At 35.3% G+C, this 23,725-nt stretch overlaps 4 protein-coding genes across 11 annotated transcripts; all 4 read left to right on the forward strand.

The window, feature by feature from the left end:
• Positions 1-970: 970 nt before the first annotated feature.
• Positions 971-4,160, forward strand: LOC140978215 (F-box protein At5g46170-like). Of its 2 annotated transcripts, XR_012175534.1 has the most exons (3): positions 971-2,379; positions 3,404-3,609; positions 3,940-4,160. XR_012175534.1 is itself a non-coding variant. In XM_073443078.1 (2 exons), the coding sequence occupies exon 1, from the start codon at positions 1,171-1,173 to the stop codon at positions 2,335-2,337; it is 1,167 nt and encodes a 388-aa protein (XP_073299179.1). In that variant the 5' UTR covers positions 971-1,170; the 3' UTR covers positions 2,338-2,379; positions 3,404-3,843. The 2 variants fall into 2 exon arrangements, 1 of the variants encoding a protein (XP_073299179.1); XM_073443078.1 differs by lacking the exon at positions 3,940-4,160 and having other exon boundaries at positions 3,404-3,843.
• A 1,729-nt stretch (positions 4,161-5,889) lies between these two features.
• Positions 5,890-8,176, forward strand: LOC140978216 (uncharacterized). Its single transcript, XM_073443079.1, has 3 exons — positions 5,890-6,601; positions 6,905-7,202; positions 7,978-8,176. Exons 1-3 carry the CDS (start codon positions 5,963-5,965, stop codon positions 7,986-7,988), a joined length of 948 nt encoding a protein of 315 aa, XP_073299180.1. The 5' UTR covers positions 5,890-5,962; the 3' UTR covers positions 7,989-8,176.
• A 1,345-nt stretch (positions 8,177-9,521) lies between these two features.
• On the forward strand, positions 9,522-16,771 carry LOC140978218 (solanesyl diphosphate synthase 3, chloroplastic/mitochondrial-like). 7 transcript variants are annotated; one of them, XM_073443081.1, is made up of 13 exons: positions 9,524-9,677; positions 9,754-9,900; positions 11,127-11,219; positions 11,395-11,475; positions 11,556-11,627; positions 12,524-12,655; positions 13,382-13,468; positions 14,224-14,295; positions 14,611-14,696; positions 14,953-15,085; positions 15,562-15,651; positions 16,141-16,239; positions 16,391-16,771. In XM_073443081.1, the coding sequence occupies exons 2-13, from the start codon at positions 9,754-9,756 to the stop codon at positions 16,568-16,570; spliced, it is 1,272 nt and encodes a 423-aa protein (XP_073299182.1). In that variant the 5' UTR covers positions 9,524-9,677; the 3' UTR covers positions 16,571-16,771. The 7 variants fall into 7 exon arrangements, with proteins under 7 accessions (XP_073299181.1, XP_073299183.1, XP_073299182.1 ...); XM_073443083.1 differs by having other exon boundaries at positions 11,141-11,219; XM_073443080.1 differs by having other exon boundaries at positions 9,522-9,900.
• A 401-nt stretch (positions 16,772-17,172) lies between these two features.
• On the forward strand, positions 17,173-21,663 carry LOC140978219 (putative hydrolase C777.06c). The gene is made up of 10 exons (XM_073443088.1): positions 17,173-17,477; positions 17,697-17,832; positions 18,368-18,495; positions 18,920-19,067; positions 19,142-19,247; positions 19,694-19,752; positions 20,408-20,443; positions 20,527-20,636; positions 21,131-21,192; positions 21,353-21,663. The coding sequence occupies exons 1-9, from the start codon at positions 17,278-17,280 to the stop codon at positions 21,186-21,188; spliced, it is 981 nt and encodes a 326-aa protein (XP_073299189.1). The 5' UTR covers positions 17,173-17,277; the 3' UTR covers positions 21,189-21,192; positions 21,353-21,663.
• The last annotated feature ends 2,062 nt before the right edge of the window (positions 21,664-23,725 follow it).

Here is a 23,725-nt window from a genome sequence, read left to right on the forward strand (position 1 = left end):
CGATTTACAAATAAACTGATGTGGCTCGGGAAATTGAGGGTAGAAAGGGTGACCAATTTCGAGCTTAGAGTTTCTCCTTTTTCGTAGGTCAATACTTAAGATCTACCGTAGGTAACCGAGCTCCTGCGCACAAATAAAAAATAGATCTCGTGAATAGGTTCTGAAAGAGTTTTCCATCGCGGTCAATCCAATACTCAAGTTAATAATGGACTCACAAAACAGAAAAAAACTCTTGAGAATATAAATGCGCTCAATTTGTAAGAAATATAACTATAATCAAATTGTTTTTTGAACGAGAACACATAATATTTATAAGAAAAAATATAACGATGACCTCGGAGTTCAAGATCTGATATCCTATAGTTGATTCGATGTCGGTGAATTCTGTACTTGGATTACCCCAATCCACATGTTGCATAGCATGAGCACAGTTTCATATGTCATAATTGCTTGATGAGAGTCATCCAAACCGTATTATCATTATTAAATCCCGTATTTTTCTGCGATAATTAATCTAATGATATCATCTTCCAATTATTTTGCTGACTATGTTAGCTTGGTCCCCGAATAATACAATCAATGGGCATCCTGTTTTCTTTGCTCTAACTCGGACTTCAGGCTTCCCAAAAACTTAGGGAAACAGTCAAGCAAGCCCCCTCAGATTTCGTCCTGCTGACTCATAGAGCTCTGCTCATTGTGATATCTTGGTTGGTCTGGATTTTGGTGGCCCGGTGTATATCCAGGACATCACCATAAACGAACAACACATCCATGCCGTAACGTATGAGTACAACGTACGTAATCACTTGAGAACGAAATTATTCTTTCAGAGTGCCGTGAGAAATTATGTTGGTGAGCTCTTTTTGTTTTTATTATAAAAATTTAGTGAGCAGGTTATTTATTTTAAATTAATATTTGAGGAAATTTTGTGGCTAAAATACTTAAATGTGGGAATAAAATCTTGTCTTGCATTCCTGGGGACCGTGTATAAATTAAGCCGTGGATTGTCAAGTAATCTGCACCACGCCCCAATTCTACTTATGTGAACGGCGGCCGGAACTAGATTCTTTCTTTCTTTATCTTCCCATCTCTTAATTCATGTGTCGATCCCGTGTTTCTTGATCTTCCCCACAATTATCCACTCATTACTATTCACTGAAGCTACACGAAATGTGCTCGATGAGATTAGAACTGGGCAGCAGACTCTACCCCGAACAGATTGATCACTTCGACCGGCTTCCGGACTCCATTCTCCTCCTTATCTTTAACAGGATCGGCGACGTCAAAGCATTGGGCCGATGCTGCGTTGTTTCCAGGCGTTTTCGCGCTCTTGTCCCTCAGGTGGATGACGTCATCGTCCGCGTCGATTGCGTCATCTCGGACGATGATTCATCTTCATCTGCCACCTCCTCATCTGTCTCGGTTTTAGACAAGTCCAGCTATCCCATTGTCTCTCTCTTCAGGCTATTCTTTTTTGGGCTCGTCAAACCCCTGCACTCTCTTATTACTCAGCTCATCGTTCCCTCCTCCGCTTCTCGAAATACTTCTCTGTCCCAAGATTTCGAATGTGATTCTGAACAAAATAGCGTCACGCACCATTCCCCTAGTCAAGTCTTGAGGAATTTTAACGAAATTAAGCTCCTCAGAATTGAATTACCGAGTGGCGAGCTCGGGATTGGTGAGGGTGTTCTGCTGAAGTGGAAGGCAGATTTTGGGTCCACTCTTGATAGCTGCGTCATTTTTGGAGCTTCAAACATGATTCGAACTGCCAATAGTATGATTTACAATTATGCAGGTGCTCATGTTGCTTCTGAAGCCGACATTGGGAACAACAATAGAGTTGGCGAGATCGATCGTGGCAGCATTCCTGAATCTTTTTACACGAATGGGGGCTTAAAGTTGCGTGTTGTGTGGACGATAAGCTCTTTGGTTGCAGCCTCAGCGAGACATTATCTTCTTCAGCCTATAATTGCCGAGCATGAGACATTGGAGAGCTTGTTTTTAACGGATGCTGATGGGCAAGGAGTGTTGTCTATGAATAAAGAGCAGCTGCGAGAGCTGAGGATGAAGCCTTTGTTGGCATCATCAGCATCTAAAAGGACTCTCGTTCCAGCTCTGAATATGTGGTTGTGGTATGCCCCTCGTTTGGAATTGCCTTGTGGGATGGTGTTGGAAGGTGCAACCTTGGTGGCGATTAGGCCTAGTGAGCACCCGAAGAAGGAGATCTTGGGTTTAGAATTGAACTGGGTGTCCTCTGCGCTTGAGGAACCACTTGATACTGCCGCAAAGATGTTATTAAAGAGAAGGGCTTATTGTCTAGAAATGAACTCCTTTTGAGATGAGGTGTGAATAAGGTGCGGAGGAATGGGGACGCTTGAGGTAATTTGTTTTTTGCATATCCTTTCGCGAGTGGCTTATTGATTACAAGCTTTGTAAGAAACTAATTTGGATTCTCGGTGAAATTGGGGGATGGGAGAATATAATGTTTTCTGTCATTGTTCTCTCTCTCCTTTTTTTTCGAGGCATCGAAATTGGGTATGTTTTATGCAGTCACGTGTTTCATGAGGTTCTGGTGTACCTCAATTATGCTTGCGCATTTGAATGGTGAATTTAGTTCCTTTTTACTGTGAAGATAGAGAGTGATGACACGAAATCAATGGTTATTGGAGTACTCACTGATTGATAAATGCGAATATTATGACAAGTTTAGCTTTGGGTGTGCCTCAAATATGTGTCCTGATTTTATCATGACAAGTTTAGTTTAAATGCTATCAGGTTGTAATGGCACACACCGTCTGTAGGCATTTGAGTAATGTTATTAGTTGTATTTTCAACGAGATTTGGATTGATATTTCTTGTTATCCTGGTTTACTGCATCTTGAGTGGCTTCAAGCACCTCTTCGTCCATGTGTATGCAGTATGCCTAATGCCTATTCTCCCATGGTGTTTTTTTTTTTGCTCTTTCTTTATTTCTTTCTTTCTGGGGTTGGGACTGGAGTAAAGTGCCAACCTTTATCATGTAAGAGCAGGATTGGGTATATAAGATCTATTCAGCTTCCATAATGTGAATCTGAACTTTGTAACCGTTAACATTGCAAGACAGATAAATATAAATAACTTCTGAGTTAAAGTCTTCATATAAATCTCAAAGCCTGCTGAATGTTACGTGGCTTTTTATGGTTTGATCTGCCTTTTATGTTTATTTCTTCTTTATTTGTTACCTCTTATTGTTCTATTGAACTTTCTTTCATGCAAATGACGGTTGTTTGTTTTGTTTTACGTAAGAAATGGTTGTTTCTGCCTCCATGATATGGTCATTTTTCGTTTCATTATTTGCTGTAAAGGAATTCTCTGCTGCATCTGGTCATTCAAAGCTTGTTCTTGATGGGAATCATTTTTTCAGGCAAGTTTTTTTCAAGGGATGCACAGAAAATGCTGTTTCTTTTCATGGAGTGGACCTGTGGACCGTGGAGTTTATCATCCTTTCTATTACCACTTCACTACCAGTCACTGGTTGGTTACAAGCCCTAAATGTACTTCCGTCGAAAGTCCATTCTGGTTGACAGGCATCTAGTTACATTTCGAACTCAGGCCTATGCTTACATGCTTGTAAGAACTGCAAGCCCTTAACTTTGTGGTCATCGTGCAAGCCCTTAACTTTGTGGTCATCGCTTATTTGTAAATATTTTAGTTTTGAAGATCTTATGCTCATGTGTTACCCAGCTAAAGATTCGCAACAATATTAGCTAATTTTCTAAGCTAATAATAAAAATGTTTGAAAATTTTGATCTTTTTTATTATGATTTGTTTCATTTTCAGCTTTACACTTTAATTGTAAGTATGTCAACTGAGTTGCGTGCATCATAAAATTACTTATGTTGCATTTGGATTAATGTATTTGAAGCAAAAAGATTTCAAATTCATGGATTTGTTTGACAGAGAAACCCAACACATGTATTGTATCCTCAAAAGACGGCATTTCCGTGTGATCCGTACGAGGGATGATGCTAAGCATCCCTCCCTTCAGCCCACCGCCAGTGTGATGAGGTCAGCACGCCATTGATGATCTTAGTTCAGCGACTGCTGCATCTGTGTGTATCTACGTTTATTATTTTGTGGACCCCTAATGTGTCGCAGTCCGATGCAAATAATATCACATTACGTTTTTTGACTCTCGTCGGTGCTCGAATTGGTATATAAACCAAATGATCATATTTTTGCCAACCATCGGATGAAGTGAAATAAATCACTCCTCTTAAAAAGAAGTCGTCACACAAGTTCCAACCTATGAAAAAACCTGAGTCTCATTATTGTAGTACAAAAAATGATCTTGTGTTTATGAAAATTACAAAAAATAAATAAAAAATTCCACCAGATGTTTCGAAAATATCTCAAATTCTGTGGACGAAATAAGGATTGAGGAGGACAAAAATGTGAGCAACGTGTGGATTGAATTTAAATTCAGAGTATTTAATTGAGTAATATATTCAAACCAACTAATATTTACTATAATATGAGTTAAGCTATTCGAAAATCCATTGTTTAGACATAATGGATTAATATATTAGTCTAGGAGCATCTTTTTTTAAGAGTTTTTTTTTATTATATTATAATACGTGGAACCAATGTATTAACAGAATTAAGCCATTTTATAATTTCGGGTTTCTCTAAAATATTATATCCTATCAAACTAAGCATGAATTTACAATACTATCTTTTACAAACAAATATTTTTTCGTCTTATCTATTATCTACTAATATTTCAATTAAAAAATTGATTCAATCGTTTCAACTTCAAAAATTGATAAATTTTATTTTAATTTTATTTTGGATCACGAGCATTGTGTGTGTCACAAATCGCTAGTTTATATATGGTTGATAAATTTTGAAATATTTATATTATTTATAATAGTTTATGGAGTAGATCTCCTGTGACATAGTCTCATATAACTATATTCGTGAGACGGGTTGACTTAATCCATACCTATCGTGCAAAATAATATTTTTAACATAAAAAATACTAATTTTTCATTAATTTGGTCGATATGTATCACAGAATTTACCTATGAGACGGTCTCACAAGAGTGAGTTCTTGCGTTATTTATGTACAATTGTTTGATTTTTTAATATTATATTATTTATGATGATTTATGTATAGTTGATGAATTTTGAAATATGTATATTATTTATAATACGTTTGTTCAACATTAAATCAGTTTTCAAGACCGGGCCTAACTAACACCTCTCCTAAAAACAATTTGTATTTTATCCATATAAATAGAACATTGTCACAGAGGGTGGATGCCAATGCTATATGTAGAAAAATCCTGGTGTGAATTTACAATCTGTTTATTTATCTATTTATTCGCGTGACTGATATTTTTTTCACTTCCCATATGAGCTTTATTTGTCACGTTGTATCTCCCCTCCAAACACAAACACAGGCTGCAATAAATGTTGATACAACCATTGCCAACTGCTGCTAATTGAATTCCCCACGTATCAACAGTGAAATCTGCTCTGGTTTTCTAGTACGGCCATTTCTGGAATTATATATACTTGATTAGCTAATTTAGCTTCGCCTCATCTTGTGTAATTTTATTTAGTGAATAATTAAAGATATATTTCATCCTAATGCAATGTGTAAGAGTGTGTTGTTTCTTTAGTGCTATTACACTCCATGGATATATTTGAAAACATGAGTAAAAATAAAGCGAAGCGATAATATTGTGATTGATCCATTCGTCCCAAATGACGTCATTGTATCATTTCAAAACGTTTTAATTGAATCGAGAGATAATTTCATAAGAATTTAATAACTCGTAAAACTAAAGATATATAGGTTAGGTTTTGCTGTAAATATTATTATTTATGGTATGATTGAATAAAATATGTCTGATCTTCCTAAACCCTTCCCCCAATATTTCCGCAGACTTGGAGGGTTTAAGCAAAAGTTTGAAGGATGAGTTTGGTGGCGGGATCATACGAGCGTTTCATATGGGGCTACAGCCTGAAGAAATCCCCCTCCTCCTTCACCCTGACCCCGCTCTTCTCCTTCCCTTCTCATCTCTCCACCATCAAGTCCGTCGCCGTTTCGGGCTCCGCCGCTGTCTCTGGCGGCAACGATGATACCATCAAAATCTACGACCTCTCCTCGTCCTCCGAGATTGGTTCCCTTCACCACTCCTCCGCGGTTTCCTCCCTTTCGTTCTACACCCCTCCTTCCCTCTCATTCCCCAGGAATCTCGTCTCCGCAGATGCCGACGGCTGTGTCTCAATCTACGACGCTGATCCCTTTATTCACCTCAAAACCGTGAAAGTTCACAAGAAGGGTGTCAATTCTCTTTCCATCCACCCCTCGGGGAAGTTGGCGTTGACGGTAGGCCATGACGATTGCTTGGCCATGGTCAATTTGGTTCGAGGGAGGCGGAGCTTTTACTGCAGGCTGAACAAAGAGTCCTCTATCGTACAATTTGATAGAACTGGAGACAAATTCTTCATGGTGGTCGATGAGAAAATCACGGTCCACGAATCAGAGGATGCAAAGTTAGTTTCTGAGTTGGATAATGGAAAGAAAGTCCTCTGTGCTGCCCCTGGCGCCGTATGTCTGTCTCTCACTTTTACCTTGTGTGTGGTTTAGCCGAGGAAAATGAAAAATGATAGCATAAATATGATAATGATTAATTAATACGATATTAAAAACTATGGAAATTACTTAATTTACTGAAAGAAAGAGAAGGGATGGGTTGCAACAATTAATAGATGTTTCAGGTAGCTATGTTTGTGCAATTTATTTACCTTGTTCAAATTCCATATCATGATTGTAATTTTTTGGTGTACATTTGATAATTGTCCTTTATTCAGTGGTGATTGAATTTGTTTTGCTTTCCTTTATTTTTACCAGAATGGGATTTTGTTTACGGGTGGAGAAGATAGGGGTATAAAGGCATGGGATGCAGGCAGTGGGAAAGTGGCTTACAGCATCGATGATGCCCACACGGCTCGTGTGAAAGGCATTGTTGTGTTATCAAAGAATGGTGATGATTCTGGAGAGGATGATCCGGTTATAGTGGCCTCTGCATCATCAGATGGAGTTATACGAATATGGGATGTGCGGATGATTAATGAAGGGAGGCCACTTCCTGTAGCTGAGGCCAATACCAAGTCCAGGCTCACTTGCCTTGCTGGATCGTCCATCAAATGTGAGTCTGGATGTTGTTGAATTATTTGATTTCACAATTTTGACGTTGATGCTAGATTGTGTGGATACTGGAGTTGCACTGCCCTATCACTGTGTCAATCTTTCATTATTCTGGTGGATAATCTATGCCTTATCTTTACTCTATTCTACCTTCTAGGCCTGTGGGTTTATGAATCATGAAATTCAATTGTTTTTTAGGTCCAATATGAAACACTTGAGTCTAAATTTGGAGACCAAAATGATCATAACATCGAGAGAGACGAATAATTTAAGATTGTGAACTATGAAGCCATAATTATATTGGTCAACTGATCTTTGTTTCAGATTTTAGTTAAGAAATGGCTTTCTTAGGTTAAGTCACAATTGGCCTTGTGCGCATAGCTTGCTGCAGACTTCCCCTATCGCCGGAAGCTTGGATTCATAGAAGATTTTCCCTTAAAAGTTATTCGATATTCTATCTGACCTATTTATTCAACTCATAATCGACATCACCTGACTTGCCTGTCTTTACTTGAATTGCTTGTATTTAAAGTTGTATATTAAACCTAGCTGTGGAAATTGCTAACAAAATTTAGGTCGTGGCTTGTAATTTGGTTTGGACTTGTCGTCGAGCTTTGGAGAATAAGGTTACTGCTAATTTAGCATCATTTGTGATTCACATCATTGCTCTAGTCGGTTGGCTATCGGTAGAGGTACAAGTGAATCACAGCATCATTTGTGATTCACATCATTCACGTCAAGCCGTGATTGTAATTATGTTATTTTCCTTCTTTCAGCCTTCAGATGATCACAATTCCAGGCATCTGGATAAATTGAAGTTGAGCTACCAAGGAGTCTCAGAATTTTGAAGACATTCCCTAACTCGAATCCAGCTTTCATGGAATTTGAAGTCAACTTATAAATGGCAAATCCGTTTTTGAATTGTGTGAAGTTCTGTGTTCAAGCTTTCGAGAAGCTGATTTTAATTTACATTTATATCGTGGCATTTAAATTGTATCTATCTATTTCTTCTAAAATATTCCTTCACAAACGCGCGAGTATTCCATTTTCTATTTCTTGAAAACTACATCCTACGATTATATTTTCTATTCTACTCTGAGCTTGTGCGCCTTGATCAAAATCTTCTAAAAATAAATTCTGCTTGATGAAAAATCTATTTTGTTGTATTCTGCTAAACAGAAAAGAATTCGAGGGTTCGAGGTCAACTGAGTAGGCCGGAGAGGTGAAAGGGAGGAAGCCTGGAAAGTGGCACTTTCAGCAGTGGTCTCTAAGTTTCTTCCGAGTTTCTGGCAAGTACAACTGTATATACTCTGAGAATGTGAAATTTGTGTTGAGAAAAATTGCTTATAAATTTGAATATTTTTCGACGATACACTCCCATATTAAATTTCCGGGCTTAAATAAAAGGAGATGCGATTCATTTTAATTTTAAATAGAAACTTGGGAACCATAAAAGCTGGTCCCATCCTCGTGACATTATTAGAACGCATGTTAGTTGAAATGGTAGGATTAGGGACGAATGATTGGATAGATCGAGAATTAATGTCATTTAATCATACGCACAATGCCATTGACGTCGAAGGCTATCGGCGAGGCACCCGTAGATGTGCAAGTGAGTCAAGCTAGTTGTGAGTAGCTCGTGAACAATTCGGTCAAAACTTGATTGGAGCACAAGTCGTGTTCGATTAGCTCGAATATTTTTTCGAGTCAAGTTTGAATTATTTATACTCGAGAAGCTTATTAATGTATGTATATTTTATTTAGAAGAATAAAAAATAAAGAATATTTTTGTACATATATATATCCAAACTCGAGCTCAATATTTAAAAGCAAGAATTCAGACTAGTGAGCTCGAGTAACTCAATATATACACGAGCCAATTCGAGTTTGACTCTACTTTTGATACCCTGATAAGCAAAGGACATGAACACCCTTTTTCAGTTTTCTCAGCATTCTTCTTTTATTATTTAATTTAAGGGGCTTAATTCTTAGTATCAAACGGGATCTTTATATAGCCTTTTTAATTTTCCTATATAAAATATTGTGATTATTGCACATTGATTTACATTCATTTTATGGCATTAAATAATTCATTGTAATTTATTTCTTTTAAAAAACGCACCGCTACTCACATGCTGGTTGGTTTACAAAAGTTTGCCAAACCCCTCCAAGTGCACCCAGGATAAACATGTGGGTGCCAAAAGCCCAAATTAATTTGGGTCTTTTGATCCCCACTGTTGGACTAAAGTTAAAATTAATTGCCCATTAAAGAGAATAAGCCCACTTGTGGCCCAATTGTAAGGCAGCCGATCCCATCATTGGGATTTGGGACTTGGAAGGAAACCGAATCACATGGCAGCCTGTTGCATATTCTCCGAAAGATGTTAGCAAATAAGCTGTTGACGGTGGCCGCGGAGCTGAGTCCCAGTTGAATATCTGTTTTTACTAATATATTCTTCATCGGCGCCATTGACAAGTAATATTTCTTCGTTTTTGCCTTTTCATTGTCGACCTTCCATCCAATAAATTGAACCACCTTTTCCCCGTTGGAGATGTTATTTGTAAGGGGGCTGACCCGGGTTACGAGGACGGGTTGCAACAGATATCGATGGGTATACTCTTCATTACTTGGTGATGGCCAGCGTCATTTACCTCAGCCCTGCTCCCAGTTTCGCTTTCCTGATCATTATTCCCAAGAGGTAAATAAATATACTCGCTCTTGTTGAGTTTAGTAATTTGATATCACAGTTTGTAATGATCTTGTCACGGAGAATGAAGGAAGTTGCTTTTGCTGTTGCAAGTTAAATCTTTGAATATAGATGCAATGGAGTGTTATGTGTTGAGATTGATCTTTTCTACCTGGATATGTATTTGGAGCAAATAAATTAAAATGACCGTGAAATTACTTTTTTGTACTTTTTGATTGTGGCCGACTTAATGATGCGAGAATTTTCTTGTGGAAATTCCGTCGAACAAGTGGTGGACGTCAGTTGGCTTTTTTGAATTTTCTGCTGGATTTCTGGGCACTGACTATCCAAGTACCCAGAGAATGGTGCTTTATGCTAACTGACGAGTTGCTTTTCTAACAAGGTACTACTGTCTGGTGATTTTAGCTGAACCTTTTGTCGAGATATTTAAAAACAAAAGATAGAAGCCATTTATTGTATGTAGTATGCATTATGGAGGTAATGAGTATCTAAATTTGACGAGATTGATGACTGGAATACTTTTAAGTCATTCATTGCACCTCGATTTTTACTTCATGTACTCTCATTTTCCTAATTTAGGATGATCAATCGTTGGATAGAAGCTTGATAACCATCCAATCATTATTTAGAAAATATAACGGTTTCCTTTAGTTATATATGTGTATAGATGGAGTAGACTATAAAGTATTGAAGAATACTATTAGAAATTTAAAGTTTGTAGAGAAAGTCATATCTATGTCATACTATATGTGGACAGTATATATAATGAAGGTATGCTTATTGTTGTCTTAGCCAGTGCTATTTGTTTCTGGAGAAGACCCACCCACCCACCCGGGTAACAGTCATGATTGCAACAAATGTTGGTTTTCTAGGAAGCTCCATTTTACACTTATATTGGATCCACATACACTGCACTCTTGATATGACTGGTGTCTGACAAGGTGCTTGAGCCTCAGGACATGGTTCGTTGTAGTGCGGGCTGTAGCATTTTCACTCTTGTTGTTGATATCTTTTACCTCAGTAGTTTTACCCGGTTGTCTTGTTGATAATACCATTATTATTTAGTGTTTAAATTTCACAATGTTTCATTACTTTGTAGGAGCTTTTGTTGTCACTGTTGATCATCTTGATTGTGTCACTTAGTTACTGTTGTTTGGCATTAAAAAAATTTCTAAATATTTTGTACTATGCCTTCTATTGTTGCTGGTGATTAGTAGGTTTTGGGTTGCAGAGTTATTTATTCTTGGGTTTCAAGTGCCATAAGTACTATTGGGAAACATTCTCAACATCAGGGAACCTATGTTGTTAAGGTTAGCGAAATAATCATCTTCTTACTACTTGTTGATGAGCTCTTTTAATTGTGCACGTAACATAAATTCTAATGAAGTTGTCTCCTCATATTTGGTTTCTTTTCTGGTTATATTTGCTCCATTGGTGGCGTTTATGAAGAAAGTAATAATACTTTATTCTTAATTTATATCTCAGGAGCAATTAGATCCATTTTCTCTCGTTGCTGATGAACTGTCCATTCTGGCAAATAGCTTGAGGTCCATGGTAATTACAAAGGTATTGACATCTATTCTATATTTTGTCAGCTAACAGATCGATCATGATGATGGAGAGGTTGCATTCCTTTAATCTTCTAGGTCCCCAAGCTTGCCTCTGCTGCAGAATACTTTTTTAAAATGGGAGTCGAAGGAAAAAGATTTCGACCCACAGTAAGTTCCTCACCTGCAATTTGATTCCATTCCTTTTTATGACAGCGATAGCACTCAAGTCATGGTCGATATTTTCTAATGAGAAAATCGTATTCATGACTCATTAGAGCAATGTTGAATATGGTGAAAAAATGTTGCATGCTGTAAAAACTAATCTGACAGTGAAAAGGATGCCAAATGGATTCAATTTAACGAAAAACATGGGTTGAAAAGGCATTCCTCGATAGCGTGTGCCAGTTTAGTTCTTAACCAACCCTTGTGTGAATGTGTGTTTTTGGTTGGATTGATAAAACATAATGAAAATCGTACTCTCTGTGATATGATTAATCATATTATGAGTTCAGTGCTCGGCCGCCCCTTAAAATTTGTTGAGATTGCCATTTTAAAATATTGATGGCAGGTTGCAAGTGCTATGGAAAAAGAAAAGAAAAGACTGGTTCCATCATACTTTCTGGCATCAATCTTTTTAACCAAATGAATCAATTTAGCATCTTGTACCAATTTACCTTAGCTATACACCTATTAAGTGCTGAGAGCTCATTATATTTTTCACTTCTTTAATATCCATACTGACTAAATGTAATGGCTTAAATTGAAAATTGCCACATATGATAAAATTTGCCATCTTTTTGTACTTCATATGGTCTTTATATTAACTCTACATACTTTGTATTCTATTTCTACGTTTGCATTATGAAATGTTACTTATTCTATACCTGTAATTATCTATTTATTTGTACTGTATTACATAGATGTAAAAAGAACGTGAATTTTGCAATCGTGTTGTGTTACTATTCTCTTGATCATGTGCGGTTTAATTTGAATGAAATGCATTCTAACAGAAGTGGTTTTGGTCTGTTTTTTAGTATTATTTACCTGAATAGTACACAATGCAGGTTCTGTTGCTGATGGCCACAGCTTTAAATATTCCAATGCCGAGACCAGCTTCTGATGCTGCTGGCAATCCTTTGTCCTTGGAATTGCGTTCAAGACAGCGATGTATTGCTGAGATCACAGAGATGATCCATGTCAGTGATTTTTTTCTCCTTGAAGCCAATAACTTTGGTTTTTGCATTCCTATGTATCCCTAGGGCCCAAAGCAGATAATAGTCACGCGTTCAACATTTTCAAACTTTCTCGATCAACTTTGGTTAGACTAGACATGCAGTTTAGTTGGACCAGTGAGAGAGACTATTATATTCTTTAGTTTTGGTTTATTTTAAGATAACCTACTATTTACCCAGGTTTCATCATCTGCTGCTTGACCTCACGAAGTGTGGATCTTTTCTGTCTGTGGATTTAATAGAAGCAGATGATGGCAGTATGGAGGACTTGGTTTTGTATTGGAAAGAGTGGCTAGTTTTCTTTGAGTTCTTCAGTTGGAACATTATATTCTGATATTATTGTCATGTTCTTTCGCTTCCTTTCAAGCCTGAACATATTTAAGATTTCTGTTTGACTCCTTCTCTGGATGAGAATAGCATTACAAAATGAAAAGATGAGTATCTGTAAGATCCTTTATTTTGATTTGAATAATCTGAGCTTTTTCCATGATAAAAATCTCTCTTTCTTTCAAATGGTAGTATATTTGAAGTTGTCTTCATTTTAGTTGTTTGATATGTGAATTCTTGTCATAAATTATGTCGTGTCTCAAATATAGGAGTTTTGAATGCATGGTTTTGTTTAATTGCTTTGTTTGTAGCTTTGATCAACATTATCTCATCTGTCTTACAACTTCATATTAAATTTTTTAGGTTGCCAGCCTCCTCCATGATGACGTGTTGGATGATGCTGACACAAGGCGTGGGATTGGTTCATTGAATTTTGTAATGGGTAACAAGGTACCTACGAATTTCGTTAACTTTTGCTCTTTTCCACCTCTGGAAAAATTTATTAGTAAACCTCGTAAATATTTGATAGGAAGAAAATTGGCAGAAAAACTTGAAATTGATAATTGCAATCAGTTGTATCACCTGATGACTGTCTTCTCACTTTTGCTAAGATGATGAAAAGTTTTTGAATTATTTTTTGTTTTGGCATCTTTTTGATAACTGATTTTTCATTTTAGTTTTTAATGATTGTTAGTGTGCTCTCACTTCCCTCTCTTTCATGAATTAAGTTTTGTAATTAAAATTTATGTTGAGATGCTAATCACTGCTTTCGACTGGGTAGTCACAAAGAATTGAGATATTGAGTGTCGGTTCCTCATTGCTTAAAATTTAGTAGATATAGGTATTCCTATAAACTAATTTTTTCAGAAGAAAACAGGTCTTTCATCTATTTGTTTTATTTGTTTTCTCTGTCTATGATATGGGTTTTTTAAAAACTTAGGTAGTGAACCCAGTATTCAGCAAAAGAACCCACTAAAATAATGGGCGTATAGACTAACAACAAGATCTATACATTTTGATTTATTTTTTCAAGAGACACTAGTCTTCTGAAAATACAAGTACAAATATACTCGTGGAAAGGAAAAATGATTACAGAGACTGGATACAAGATGAATAAATGAGAACTACCGACTTGCAGAGCTTATTTGACTTTAGTTGCTCTTTTAATTGCATATATCTTAGTGGTGGTCTCTATGATATTGCAGTTAGCTGTACTGGCTGGAGATTTCTTGCTTTCTAGAGCTTGTGTGGCACTTGCTTCTTTAAAAAACACCGAGGTACACTTTGTTCCTTGGCATTTCCTTTCCTTAATTTATAGTCGATCCATGTCTTTTATTCTATCATTTCATTGCTGCGTGTGCATTAGTTGAACAAAGAGAGAATATAAATGGTCATCCAAATCCATATGGATATATATAAGGTATAAACAATTATTACTATTGTTGCTGAGTGTTGAAGTTTGTTGCTCAATCTGTCTCTAACACTTGATATTTGGTCAATAATTAGCTGTAGCTCTCTGCTTAATTTTTTGCTGACTGTAGCTGTCATTTATTTATCAACTAATGTGTTTCCTGATTTTGCTGTTTTTACAGGTTGTATCACTCTTGGCTATGGTTGTTGAGCATCTTGTTACTGGTGAGACAATGCAAATGACGACTAGTTCTGATCAGCGATGCAGGTGCAATGCTCAATTTTTTGGTTTATACTTTATAGGCATTGCTTGGAGTTGTTTAGTGTGCCACAGAAAGGCGTGATGCATTTGCATGTCATAGAATTTGATTTAAATCTGTTATTTGAAAGCTTTCAGAGAAAAAGAACTTGTTATTTATAAATTAGTTATTTAATAATTGTGAGCAGTTCTATTTTAAGGATACCTTGTTTCCAGTTGGGCCGTTCTCTTCAGCTCAAAATCACTTCCCTATTTCTCTTTGCAGCATGGAATATTATATGCAGAAAACATACTATAAAACTGCCTCATTGATCTCAAATAGCTGCAAGGCCATTGCCCTTCTTGCTGGCCAGACAGCTGAAACTTCAATACTGGCATACGAGTATGGAAAAAATCTGGTCTGTACATTTTCTCTCCTACTTCGTTTGTTTTGCATTTAATTAGATTAGACGTCCTTTGTCGAATTTAGTCTGATATTTTTCATCCTCTTGATGGAGGATATAAAGAGGATGAGGAGTTTTAAATTCATATGCCATTCATGTCCTGACTTGACTTGTTCTTTACACGTGCTAGTTTAGTTCAAATTTTCTGGTATCTCTTAAACCCAGTATAGTGGTTTTGTCCATCGGTTTATCAGCTACATTAGTGATGGTTTCAGTAATTACTTACATCAATGACTTTCCCAATTATATATCAGCCTATCAATTTTTGGTGCAAGTGGGTGAATTCTGTTGAGATATTCCTAAAAATCTGTTGTAACATGTATTATCTGACATGTTGTTTGTCTATCTTATGAAATGCTTATTGTCTTCGCATTTATTTATATATTCTTTCATTTAGCAGCTATTGTTAAAATTTGCATCCAAATTTACAGGGGCTGGCGTTTCAATTAATAGATGATGTTCTTGACTTCACTGGCACATCAAGTTCCCTTGGCAAAGGCTCTTTGTCTGACATTCGTCATGTACTCTTCCCACTTTTTTTGGCTACTTATATTGAAGTCTTAAAACATTGGAAGTTAACACATTGATGCTGGATTTTCTATGTATCTTGTTGAAGAATTGCCAGTCTGTGTTGTATGTTTGTTAGCATGTGCTCATTTTGCTGTTTAACCATATGTTTGTCAACGCACTTACATCGTGTGAGAGCTGTAGTTCCAGATTTTCTACTATTTCTGAGAAAGGCTGACCAGAAAAATGTCTCTAGTAAATCCTGCCTCTGGCACGTCAATTAATGGTTGCCTACTTGTAATATTATGAAATCATTTTACAACTTATAAGTACTTCTCCTCTAATCCAAATCACTAAACTGCAGTTCCTGTGTTCTATTTTATCTGTGTGCTTGCAACTGTTTTCAATTTGATCGATGTTTAGCAACCTACAATCTAGTGTAGTGGTTGGCTAGTAATACACCCCTATCTATAACACTCGAAATATGACTGAAATTATTTCAGGGTATTATCACTGCTCCCATATTGTTTGCTATGGAGGAGTTTCCTGAGCTTCGGACCATTGTTGATCAGGGATTCGACAATACTGCCAATGTGGATCGTGTAAGTTTTTTGTTGAATCAACCTTGTGCTTATCACTCAGTCAGCATTATTCCAGCTACATTAATGAGTTTATTTTATGAATTTATATTTCTGAAACATGCATTTAAGAGAAACTTGAGTGATTGAAAATTATTCTTTACTCATACTGCAGGCTCTAGAGTACCTTGGAAAGAGTCAGGGCATTGGGAGGACTAGAGAGCTAGCAGCAAAGCACGCCAACCTTGCCTCTGCTGCAATTGATTCCCTTCCTGAGAATAATGATGAGGATGTTCAGAAATCAAGGCGGGCACTTGTAGAATTGACACACCGAGTCATCGTGCGAACAAAATAAGGCACTGTAACTTTCAGTCAAACTAAATTTCGTCTACAAGTAGTCCTATAGAACGTACAGTGGACAGGATTCCAAGTGTTACGTCCATCATTATTTTCATCAGTCTTTCTTATATCATGCTTTTATCAATAAGCATTGTGCCTTGTAATACGCACACCATTTTCTTGTGCTTCAACATGCAGGATTATTTTTATCGTTCCAGGATTTTATAGGTTGTATAGTTGTTTAAAACATAAAAGAAATTGTTTGGCCGATTGATTCTAAATTGGGTGATGAAAGTTGTCTTTTATTAGTTTGCTTTGTCGGTTTTTTGGATTTTACTGCTTTAAGAATCTGGAAAATAGAGACAAATATAGTGTATTGGTAGCTTTTTTTTTGTCTTTTTTTCATTATATTATAATTTAAAATTATAATATTCTCATTAATTTTACAAATATGACACTACTTATTTTTTAATATAAATAAAATTAATTACAGAAATTCAATATGACACGTATGTCGATGCATTAATATATATTTATTTTAAGTTGGAAAAATATGAATGAAGGAAAAAGTAACAGCCATTAGTCTTCTTAAATGGCATGTATGTATAAATGCCTAAGCTAAATTCGTTTATTCGTATTGTAATACAGTGACGGCGACGACGGATATCTGAGACATCCACTCGCCATCCCCCTCCTCTCTCTCTCTCTCACGCCCAGAACCTGATGGCCGCCACGTCCGACGCCGCCGGCAATGTAACACCAAACGGCAGTGCGGAGACGTCGCGATCGGCTCTGATATTTCTGGGAACCGGTTGTTCCAGTGCTGTCCCCAATGCAATGTGCTTGATCCAACCTTCCGATCCTCCCTGCCCTGTGTGTTCCCAATCTTTATCCTTACCACCGGAGCGAAACCCTAATTACAGGTTTTTCTTTGGAGAATTATTGCCAGTTTCAAATTATTTAATTATTTATCAAGAATCTGAGAAAATCTCAAACGAAATTGTTCATGATGTACATTCATACAACTATGTGGAGAAAAGTGATGCAGATTGAATCTGGATCTTATTGTTTCTTGGATCCGAACAGGAGACAAGTTTTCTTTAAGTCTTGACAAGTTTTTTTTGGTGCTGATGGTTGGTTAGGTGCAACACGTCGCTTCTAATCGATTATTGCGGTGATGAGGGTGAACATAAATATATATTAATTGATGTTGGCAAGACTTTTAGGGAACAAGTACTCAGATGGTTCACTTTTCACAAAATTCCCCTAGTTGACTGTGTGAGTTTACTATTTCGTTCTCTTTTCATTTTCTGTTTATAATTTATAAAACTAGCATACCCAAAATTTTGTAACATGATGTTTCACATCTTAAAGAGCAAATAGGGAAGACGGATTAAGATATTTTATAAAGAGATCCACCTCATATTAATCGAGTACTTTGCTTGATTGTAAATATCCATTTGGTCATTAAAAATCTTACTCAGTGGGCTCTATGAATGTCTTGTTAAATTTTGTTTAGACACACCTAACTGATAAGTTTCTTTCATGGCCTTTTTTAACTCTTTGTTTTTGGAAATCTAGTGCTCAATGTTCTGGTTTTGTATGGTTGCTTCTTTGTTTCCATGTTTGGGTACATTTAGGGAAAAAATATTCTCCATCCTTTAAATCTGTCCAATTAGGCAAAGTTGACGAATATTAAACGGGCTCAAGAAGTCTAACAACCATTATGCAACCTCTCTAACTTCTGTTTAATTTTATCTTTTTATTTATTATTGAAGCAAGCATTAGGAGCTTTTTTTTTTGGCTCATTCAGATTATATTAACTCATGAGCATGCTGATGCGGTTCTTGGTTTGGATGATATACGTGCCGTGCAACCTTTTAGTCCGACAAATGACATTGATCCAACTCCTATCTACCTTTCCCAACATGCAATGGAGAGGTATTTTGCGCTTCTAGGGTTGTGTATTGCACATTCTATGAGTTAAAACTTAAAATTATGATGATTTTGCTGACATCAATATTAAGAACATGAACCATAAATACTATGTGTAGCTGCAGTATCACTGCAATTTTGGTGCTGCTGCTGCTTCTTCTTCTATTAACCGCCATGAAAAATAAAAATTGGCATTCTGAAAATTCAAATTTATTTTTTGTCTGTACACACAAAATTTATTTTTTGTTCTTTTGGCAGAAATATATGCTACCTGTAATGACTAAAGCAGGTGGAGAAAAATTTGCCGATGAAAACATAATGCCCAGTGTGATAGTACAAATGAATTCAGCAAGTAGAATATTTAAAAAATTTACGTTGGTTACATAAAAACTGATGCTCTGTGCAATTAAGTTTATTTGGTTCTGAACAGCATTGCAGTGAAATTCCCTTACTTGGCTAAAAAAAAAATTAAGCCTGGGCAGGAAGTTAGACGTGTGGCGCAACTTGACTGGAGGATTATCGATAATGACTGCTCAAAGACATTTGTAGCTTCCGGACTGCAATTTTTTCCTCTACCTGTTAGTTTCCTCCTTTGCATTTTGTTTTATTTTCAGAATCCTCTCGTTCCTTACTTGTCTCTCGTTATTAATAGGTGATGCATGGTGAAGACTATGTATGTTTAGGTTTTCTATTTGGTGAAAGATCCAGGGTAGCATATATATCAGATGTTTCACGCTTTCTTCCTCCCACAGAATACCGTGAGCACACTCCTTTATTCCTTTGTAGTCTGGTGTTTATAGGTTTCTACCTGATCACTTCAGATCATGAACTAATTGGTGTTTTCTCTCTCTCTTTCTGTAAACACACACACACACACACACACACAAGCATCAACGGCTTTTATTCCTGAACTTTTTCAGAAATTTATATCTGATATCTACTTTTCTGAAGTTATCAATTATCCAGTAAAGCATGAGCTGAAAGGCTCGTGCAAGTGATCAGTCGAAAAAATTATTGGTTATGAAGAACATGATGTAGAATGATAAGTTCAACTATAATTTATTGAATGAGTAAAGAATTATACAGAAACTAAAGATAAGCATTTTATGGCCTGTTTCTGTGTAGGTTCAAATTACCTTTTGTGACAACCAATTTATTTTTGTAGCTATTTCGCCCTTTTGTGACAATTAATTTGCCTTTTTAGTTATTTCCAAGCATGGAGGTGGACAGTTGGATCTCCTTATTCTGGACACTCTTTACAAGGTACTGATGGTTAGCCCCAACAAAAAGTTCCTTTTTTTTTCCTTTTTTTTTCCTTTTTCTGTGAACTTTACCTCTTTTAGCTCATACGCACTGTAGTCATTAGGCAATTTTGTAGAAGTAGTGCCATACTTGCTTTTGTTATTTGATATGGTGATTCTGTTAATTATTTGATTACATAGAGATGCAAAGTCTTTGTCTATGTATTGTGCATCTCAGTCTGTATAAGATCGATTAACACTAGATATTATAACTCATACTCATGTGATTACTATGAAATGAAGCTGCAGTTGTATGTTGTGTTGTTACACCAATCACAATCACAATAGAACACTACTTTTTAAACCCTGTTGTCATTCACCTTGTGTATTTATCAATATTCAATTCGTTGATTAGATATGAGGCTGGCGATTAACAATTCTGTAGAATACAAAATGATGATTGCTCGAGAAATTCTTGACTACAAGTTTCAGCTTTTTGATTCTCTCTGGCTTGCTCAATTGTTAATTTTGTAAACCAGAACTCTTCTGTATTTGTGTTTACTCTTTTGGGGAGCCTTTTTCAGATCCTAATTCCTCCTGGTCCACATTTCTTATTATACTTTATACCCATGTTTTACTTCTTATTGTTTGTTCAACCTGTTCCTTCTTGATTGCAGAAAGGTTCCCACAATACTCACTTTTGCTTCCCTCAGGTTTCTCCTTCGTAGATTTTACGTGATACATTCAAGTGGAAGTTGCTACTTTCATTATATTTTCTTAAGTTTGTTGTTTTTAGACTCTTGATGCAGTGAAGAGGATATGTCCAAAGAAAGCTTTATTAATTGGAATGACCCACGAGTTTGATCACCACAAAGACAATGAACTTCTTATGGAATGGTCTAGAAGGTACGGTTGATTATGTGTTCTTGTGTAATGTTTTGAAACTAAACTGGCCAAAATAGGATCAAGAAAGAATAGTAGGCGGGGGCTTACTCACCATAATACTATAATTATTTACACCATTTATGAAAAGCTTCAAGCTCATGTTCTGAATTCAATAGTGACTCAAATTTATTTTGCTCATTTCTGTCAGATTATAGCGAAATCAAAGTTAAAAATCAAAGTCTATTCTCCTCTCCACATTCCAACCTCCAACTGCGAATCCTTTTTCTTGGAGTGATCTTTTTCCATGTATAATTTTTTATGAATATAATGCTACTGAATTTTGTGCGTTGATTTTTGGCCTTAGTCTGTGTTATTCAATTCATGCTCTCTCTCGGTCACTGCCTTCAAATTTAAATAAGTCTTAGCATGCCAACATGGAATAGTGTAGTGTGAGGTTTATTTTGCTATTCTAAAACATTAAATTCTAGAATTTAAACCATTCTCATTCGTTCCAGAGAAGGAATACCGGTCCAGCTTGCACATGATGGGATGAGAATCCCTATAGCCCTTTGATGAGGTGATGTATTCAATGTATATCTTGTATAGGATCAGATCTTGCTTGATAAAAATCGAAAATTGACTTGATCTTATTTATTTTATATAAGTTGAAATGCATTGTGCTAAAAAGGCCGTATATTTTTTTGTGGTACTAGCAATTCGAATGGTTTTTCTTGCAGGAATGAAATAAAAGCAATTTGCAGATTGTTTTACTATTTGGTTCCCCATATGGCAGAAGGGGAATAGAAATACTTATATCATATGCAGTAGAAGCATACCTGAATTAGGTTTACTTGTGATTTAACGTGTAGAAATTCAATCTAAGTTTTGTTTCTTCCTACTTTGGGGAGAGATATACTGTAAAATATGTATCAGTGTTCCTTTTGTTGGGAACTTCATTATGCTGCCATTTAAAGACAATGTATTGCTAAAACATACTCTTATGTTCAATTTAAAATGTAAATAATGATTAAGAAATGGCTTCAATTAATATCTATGGATCACTTAAATTATGTTACAACCATTTAGTTAGACGCGGAGAGTGGACGGCGAGCTAATTGGTGGTTGATGCATAAATCACGTTTTAAATGAAATTAATAAAATAATTGACTTCTACAAGCAACTTTAATTTTTAATTTTCGGGTGTAATCGCAAGTGTTATTATAATATTCTTGTGTCGAATTTTATTGGTGTTCCATTTTATTGTCCTTCAAGATTTACACCGTGATCTCATGAAGTTTATAATTTGTTTGTAATATCGTCTTGATTTTATTTTCTTACGACGTATTATTTTAGGTGATATATTTTGTCTACTATTTATTTCTAGAATTAATGTTAGAAATACTATTGTCGGGTTTCAAAATGATAGCAATCTTGATTTCATAATAACAAAACTTGTTATTATGTTTCTAATATATTTATTTTGATGTGTGATTGTTTGTTCAAGTTGAAAATTTAAGATGTTGAAATTCAAAATCAGCACATGTTAGTCTCTGGCTAGGAGAAATATTTTAATGTTATTTCATAGCTTACTCGTTCAAATGATCTGCTGCCAAAACGGTTAAACAACCGACTCAAAATGATAAAAGTCATATTCAGAAGTCGATGTCTGAATCAGAGTGAAAGAAGACGAAAAATTCGAATCGATGTTTATATATTTAATATTTATAAAAAAAATTTAAAAAAATATAAATTCCATCTATCAAAAATATATTATTATTTTATTATTATTTATTATAAAACATGACCGATTAATCTAAGCATTCTATTATTTCTCTGTGATAAAAGAAAGAGAATTTATTGGGCATGTAATGGAGTCCCTACTCTTTCATGTCACTTTGTTATAATTAATTCAATAGTTAATTATAACAAACTCTCCCAACTCAAAAAAAAAAAAAAAAAAAAGTTTACATTTGTTATTTCTTAAATAATAGTTTTTTGTGACATGCTTCGTTTTGTGAGACAGATCTTCTATTTAGATCACCGATAAAAAAAATAATAGTTTTTATGTCAAAAATATTATTTATTATTTAAATTTCACGATATATCTCTTATGATTTCATATATACTTTATTGGTGGATCGAAAATGCCATGGATCATATATAGCACATTGTAATGAATATGCTTGTGTTACAAATTGTTTAATTAACCTCATAAAAACTTTCTTTTTTATTTTCGAAAAAGACACCATTGACTGTGTGTGTGTGTTCTACCAAATAAATTCATGGTAATAGAAATGAGATATATGACACTTTTAAAATGTAGATAGATGGGCTAGAATTGTTTGATGTCTCTTCATTAATATTCTTGAGATCCCAATAATTCTAGAAAATTAATTAATCAATATTACAGTTTTAAGATTAATTTATTATTATTAGATCTAACAACACATGCAGTAGCAACGGCCAAGCGATCACACTAGAAATAATTATACATAATATTTTATCAGAATAAATAAATAAATAAAATCGAGCATTCAACACGAATTATTTCTCATATATCATGATTTATTGTTGTTGTTGTTCAACGGACTAATCTTAGATTCCGGAATTATATATATTCATTTTTTTCCTTAAAAAATAAATAAAATTAAAATAATTTTTTTACATCAGAACTCCAAATAGTTTATAGGTCCTGCAAAGAGTAATTTATAAATATTACAAAATTAATTTTTATGTGCAAAAATCATGACATAATCACGCGTTCAAAGATAATATATCGACCATTATGAAACATTAGTAAATACCATGCATGTCGTGTGACATGCTTCTTTATCTTCTTTCGCGTTATTGCAATGATCTTCCACCAATTATTGACAATCGCAGACCTTAATAGTTCAAAAAATAACGAAAAATCATGTTGGATTTTTATATAATTTTATGTTTTTAACGTTGTGTTTATATACATGCAATGTGCTTATTTTTACATAAAATAAATGTAGAATCTAAAGCATATGCATTGTGTGTGCTTTTTTTTAAAAAAAAAAAATNATATAATTTTATGTTTTTAACGTTGTGTTTATATACATGCAATGTGCTTATTTTTACATAAA

This window comes from Primulina huaijiensis, chromosome 6, assembly GCF_012295235.1.
Source record: "Primulina huaijiensis isolate GDHJ02 chromosome 6, ASM1229523v2, whole genome shotgun sequence".
NCBI classification, from domain to species: Eukaryota; Viridiplantae; Streptophyta; class Magnoliopsida; order Lamiales; family Gesneriaceae; genus Primulina; species Primulina huaijiensis.

Coding starts and splice junctions, on each gene's coding strand:
- LOC140978219 (XM_073443088.1), top strand. CDS start 17,278: ATGGCCGCCACGTCCGACGCCGCCGGCAATGTAACACCAAACGGCAGT. Junction 17,833..18,367: donor AAATTCCCCTAGTTGACTGT/GTGAGTTTACTA, acceptor TGGCTCATTCAG/ATTATATTAACTCATGAGCA. Junction 20,444..20,526: donor CTCACTTTTGCTTCCCTCAG/GTTTCTCCTTCG, acceptor TGTTGTTTTTAG/ACTCTTGATGCAGTGAAGAG.
- LOC140978215 (XM_073443078.1), top strand. CDS start 1,171: ATGTGCTCGATGAGATTAGAACTGGGCAGCAGACTCTACCCCGAACAG.
- LOC140978218 (XM_073443080.1), top strand. CDS start 9,754: ATGTTATTTGTAAGGGGGCTGACCCGGGTTACGAGGACGGGTTGCAAC. Junction 13,469..14,223: donor ATTTTGTAATGGGTAACAAG/GTACCTACGAAT, acceptor ATGATATTGCAG/TTAGCTGTACTGGCTGGAGA. Junction 14,697..14,952: donor AGTTCTGATCAGCGATGCAG/GTGCAATGCTCA, acceptor TTCTCTTTGCAG/CATGGAATATTATATGCAGA.
- LOC140978216 (XM_073443079.1), top strand. CDS start 5,963: ATGAGTTTGGTGGCGGGATCATACGAGCGTTTCATATGGGGCTACAGC. Junction 6,602..6,904: donor TCTGTGCTGCCCCTGGCGCC/GTATGTCTGTCT, acceptor TATTTTTACCAG/AATGGGATTTTGTTTACGGG.